General features: G+C 43.7%; 1 protein-coding gene across 1 annotated transcript; it reads left to right on the top strand.

The window, feature by feature from the left end:
• Positions 1 to 3,224, top strand: LOC106572979 (large ribosomal subunit protein P2). Its single transcript, XM_014147575.3, has 5 exons — positions 1 to 158; positions 1,640 to 1,763; positions 1,840 to 1,888; positions 2,617 to 2,712; positions 3,017 to 3,224. Exons 2-5 carry the CDS (start codon positions 1,641 to 1,643, stop codon positions 3,097 to 3,099), a joined length of 351 nt encoding a protein of 116 aa, XP_014003050.1. The 5' UTR covers positions 1 to 158; position 1,640; the 3' UTR covers positions 3,100 to 3,224.
• The last annotated feature ends 2,073 nt before the right edge of the window (positions 3,225 to 5,297 follow it).

Raw genomic sequence — 5,297 nt, 5'->3', positions numbered from 1 at the left:
TCCATCCACTAGGTGGCGATGGACATGTGGGAGTAGAATGAACTTTAGTTTCACCATAGAAGAAGAAGAAACGGAAACGGAACCATAAAGGACGTTAATCCTTCCTGTTACAACTCTCAGAACCAACTGACGTTCAACTGTCTGTTTTAGACTTAAAAGTAAGTAAATATGACTATTGGTTTGATCATTTTAAATGCATTATATACAGGTTTGATCTACAACATTTATTTCATATGCTACGAAAACGGGTCTTTTTTTTTTAGCGTCGTGTAAATCGGACTGTCAGTTATAAATGTACACGACGCTAAAAATAAAGATTAGCTAACTATTAGCTTTAAAGGTTCTCGCAAAAGTTGGTTTGATTTTTCAGATTTAATCTGAAATGAAAGTTGATATATTTTTTCCTATTTGTTAGTGTGAATGTAACTGGTGTTGCAGATGTCATCCTCCACTAACTGAGCCGCACCGGACCAACATGCCGTCAAAACAACGCGTCGGTTCAAAAATAGTGAACGCTTACAGTACGCAGAACGCACCGCAGCCTAGTGCGGGAACCCCCCCGACGTAGCGTTGCGTACTGCTCCATTGACAATGAATGAGTTCCGTCAGAACGCATCTGACGGACATGAGGCGTAAAGATCCGCTACGGACTGAAGCACTGTTACTAAAACCAAATATATTCATCTGTTTTATTAAACTATAGATGACTGTAAAGTTTAATAGTAACATCAGAAATCCGAGGTAAATATATTCATCTGTTTTATTCAACTATAGATGACTGTAAAGTTTAATAGTAACATCAGAAATCCGAGGTAAAAAAAAGGATTGTGTATTTCCTGTGATTTATTGTGTGGTGGAAACTTTAGTGTGTAATGTTATATAACATCATGAAATATGGCAAAGTAATTCAATATTTCAATATGTGATAGTAAATGTAGCACACTCTATTTCTTCCAACTTTTAAACGTTTCATTTTTTTTAACATAACCTTTATTTAACTTGGCAAATCAGTTAAAGAACAAATTGTTATTTACAAAGACGGCCCTACGCCGGTCCAAACCCTGGACGACGCTGGGTCCACTTGTGTGCCGCCCTACTGGACTCCCAATCACGGCCGGATGTGATACAGCCTGGAATCAAAACGGGGTCTGTAGTAACACCTCTAGCACTGAGATGCAGTGCCTTAGACCTCTGTGCCACTGGGGAGTGACCAACTTTAACCATGGAGAGAGTTTAAACATCCCCTAAGCAGGCGTTCTAGACCAGCGCCTCCCTAGGATGCTGAACGTTTGATGTCCCCTACACTATTAACAATGGCTACCAAAGCTACATTGTAGTCATTTAGCATTTGTGGGAATTGAACCCACAACCTTGGCATTGCAAACACCATGCTCTACCAACTGAGCCACAGGAAAGCCACAGCTACATGAAAAGACAAATATCATCCTTACAATCCCATCCACATCTAAGTTAGCTAGCTATGATGCTAATTGCTAACCCTCTGTCTATGTTGTCTGAATTTTGGGGGGTGTTGAGGACTATTCAGGTAATTTCTATTTTATTCATGCAACATAATAGCTATCTTGAGTGATTTCCAGAATCACAATTGAACCCTGTAATCTCTCCTCCTCTGCTGTAGAATGCGTTACGTGGCCGCTTACCTGTTGGCAGTGCTGGGTGGCAACACCAGCCCCAGCAGTCAGAACATCAAGGACATCCTGGGCAGCGTAGGCATCGAGGCGGACGACCAGCGCCTGGCTAAGGTGGGCGACACAGAGACAGAGTGACAGCTGGTAGTAAAACCCTCACTCTGTCTGATGTTGTGTTGTTCCACTGCAGGTCATCAGTGAGCTGATGGGAAAAGACATTAATGAAGTCCTGAACGCAGGTGAACATCTGTCTGGTTCTCTGCCACATGGACCCCTAGCACCTTCCCTTCCCTGTGGACCCCTAATCCCCTTCCCTGTGGACCCCTAATCCCCTTCCCTGTGGACCCCTAATCCCCTTCCCTGTGGACCCCTAATCCCCTTCCCTGTGGACCCCTAATCCCCTTCCCTGTGGACCCCTAATCCCCTTCCCTGTGGACCCCTAATCCCCTTCCCTGTGGACCCCTAATCCCCTTCCCTGTGGACCCCTAATCCCCTTCCCTTCCCTGTGGACCCCTAATCCCCTTCCCTGTGGACCCCTAATCCCCTTCCCTTCCCTGTGGACCCCTAATCCCCTTCCCTTCCCTGTGGACCCCTATCCCCTTCCCTTCCCTGTGGACCCCTAATCCCCTTCCCTGTGGACCCCTAATCCCCTTCCCTGTGGACCCCTAATCCCCTTCCCTTCCCTGTGGACCCCTATCCCCTTCCCTGTGGACCCCTAATCCCCTTCCCTGTGGACCCCTAATCCCCTTCCCTTCCCCGTGGACTGTACATGGTCCCATTCGAGACTCACTGGAAATAGCAGTGTCAGTCTTGGCAGATTTAGTTGTTATTGACTTCTGTGTATGATTGTTATATTGGTGAGTGTATCGTTCTCCAGGATACAGTTTCCCTACATACAGATCTAGCATCAGCTTCCCCCTACTCTGTGTATCTCTAGTCTAACCCATGTCTGTCTGTCTGGCTGTAGGAATGTCCAAGTTGGCCTCCGTGCCAGTAGGGGGTGCTGTGGCGGTGTCAGCGGCTGGTGGATCTGCTGCTGTTGCACCTGGGGCCGCTCCTGCCTGTGAGAACCGCTCTCCTACGGGAAAGATCTCAATGACATGTTCCTCACAGCCTCTCGTCTCCTTTTCAAACCCCATTGGATGAGAGAGCCAGAGATCCCTCCTCTCTGACCTTATCCAATGGGTTTTGAGAAGGAGACGAGGATGTGAGGAAAAAAATGCAATTGAGATTCTCCCTGTATCTGTCTCTCTGTTCTGGTCTCTCTGACCCTTTTTAATATTGTCTCTCTCTCTCTCTCTCTCTCTCCGTCTTTCATTTTCATTCTCCCTCCCTTTTTCTCCTGAATTTAAATCTTTTTCTTACAGCGGAAGAGAAGAAGAAGGAGGAGGAGAAGAAGGAGGAGTCTGAGGAGTCAGATGAAGACATGGGTTTTGGTCTCTTTGATTAGTTTTCTGACCTTTTTGTTAAAAACATTTATTTTGCTTTTCTACCTTTTGTTAACTAGAGAACAAAGAAACCCTTTCCTTTGTACATTTTGTTAAAGAAGCAATAAAATAAAGTTTGTGAAATTAAGCTGCTGTGTCAATTAAAAGGGGCATTCTGTGATTTCTCTTCATATCCACATTTCAAAGTGTGGCACCCTGATCAGGGGTGTATGTATTAGTCGGACACCGGAGCAAACGTTTAGAAATGGGAACCGACTTCAAGTCAAATCTTATTTGTCACATGTCACAAATTTAGCAGATGTTAATGCAGGTGTTGTGAAATGCTTGTGCTTCTAGTTCCAACAGGGCAGTAATATCTAACAAATTCACAACAATACACACAAACCTCTAATCTAAAGGAATGGAATTTAAATATATAAATATATGGATGAGCAATGAGTCAGACTAAGATGGAATACGGTGTATATATATCAGATGAGTAATGCAACATATCAAATCAAAGTTTATTAGTCAAGTGAATACAACAGGTGTAGTAGACCTTACAGTGAAATGCTGAATACAACAGGTGTAGTAGACCTTACAGTGAAATGCTGAATACAACAGGTGTAGTAGACCTCACAGTGAAATGCTGAATACAACAGGTGTTGTAGACCTCACAGTGAAATGCTGAATACAACAGGTGTAGTAAACCTTACAGTGAAATGCTGAATACAACAGGTGTAGTAGACCTTACAGTGAAATGCTGAATACAACAGGTGTAGTAGACCTCACAGTGAAATGCTGAATACAACAGGTGTAGTAAACCTCACAGTGAGATGCTGAATACAACAGGTGTAGTAGACCTTACAGTGAAATGCTGAATACAACAGGTGTAGTAGACCTTACAGTGAAATGCTGAATACAACAGGTGTAGTAGACCTCAATGCTGAATACAACAGGTGTAGTAAACCTCACAGTGAAATGCTGAATACAACAGGTGTAGTAGACCTTACAGTGAAATGCTGAATACAACAGGTGTAGTAGACCTCACAGTGAAATGCTGAATACAACAGGTGTAGTAGACCTTACAGTGAAATGCTGAATACAACAGGTGTAGTAGACCTTACAGTGAAATGCTGAATACAACAGGTGTAGTAGACCTCACAGTGAAATGCTGAATACAACAGGTGTAGTAGACCTCACAGTGAAATGCTGAATACAACAGGTGTTGTAGACCTCACAGTGAAATGCTGAATACAACAGGTGTAGTAAACCTTACAGTGAAATGCTTACTTACGAGCTCCTAGCCAACAATGCAGTTTCAAAAAATACGGACAAGAATAAGAAAAGTATAATTTAATAATGTAAACATTATTAACATTTATTAAAGTGACCAGTGATTCCATGTCTATGTATACAGGGCAGCAGCCTCTAAGGTACAGGGTTGAGTAACCAGGTGGTAGCCGGCTAGTGATGGCTGTTTATCAGTCTGATGGTCTGGAGATAGAAGCTGTTTATCAGTCTGATGGCCTGGAGATAGAAGCTGTTTATCAGTCTGATGGTCTGGAGATAGAAGCTGTTTATCAGTCTGATGGTCTGGAGATAGAAGCTGTTTATCAGTCTGATGGCCTGGAGATAGAAGCTGTTTATCAGTCTGATGGCCTGGAGATAGAAGCTGTTTATCAGTCTGATGGCCTGGAGATAGAAGCTGTTTAACAGTCTGATGGTCTGGAGATAGAAGCTGTTTATCAGTCTGATGGCCTGGAGATAGAAGCTGTTTAACAGTCTGATGGCCTGGAGATAGAAGCTGTTTAACAGTCTGATGGCCTGGAGATAGAAGCTGTTTATCAGTCTCTCGGTCCCAGCTTTGATGCACCTGTACTGACCTCGCCTTCTGGATGGTAGCGGGGTGAACAGAGCGTATCGGAGTAGGAGAGCTGGTCTAGGATCAGTTATGTCTTTATGATCATAGTGAATAAGAGGGGAGAGCTGGTCTAGGATCAGTTATGTCCTTAAGATCATAATGAATAAGAGGGGTGAATAAGAGGGGAGAGCTGGTCTAGGATCAGTTATGTCTTTAAGATCATAGTGAATAAGAGGGGTGAATTAGAGGAGAGAGCTGGTCTAGGATCAGCAGTCTGACAGGCTCTGATTACCAGCTTCCTGTTGATGCAGTACAGAGACCATGGACCAGACTATCTGTTCACAACACAGAGAGAGA

This window comes from Salmo salar, chromosome 15, assembly GCF_965601325.2.
Source record: "Salmo salar chromosome 15, fSalSal1, whole genome shotgun sequence".
NCBI classification, from domain to species: domain Eukaryota; kingdom Metazoa; phylum Chordata; class Actinopteri; order Salmoniformes; family Salmonidae; genus Salmo; species Salmo salar.
This window is presented reverse-complemented; position numbering and strand designations above follow the sequence as displayed.

Bases quoted from the DNA above. Each gene is read 5' to 3' on its own strand.
- LOC106572979 (XM_014147575.3), top strand. From the start codon at position 1,641: ATGCGTTACGTGGCCGCTTACCTGTTGGCAGTGCTGGGTGGCAACACC. The intron at 1,889-2,616 runs GTGAACATCTGT...GTCTGGCTGTAG, and splicing joins TAATGAAGTCCTGAACGCAG to GAATGTCCAAGTTGGCCTCC. The intron at 2,713-3,016 runs GTGAGAACCGCT...TTTTTCTTACAG, and splicing joins ACCTGGGGCCGCTCCTGCCT to CGGAAGAGAAGAAGAAGGAG.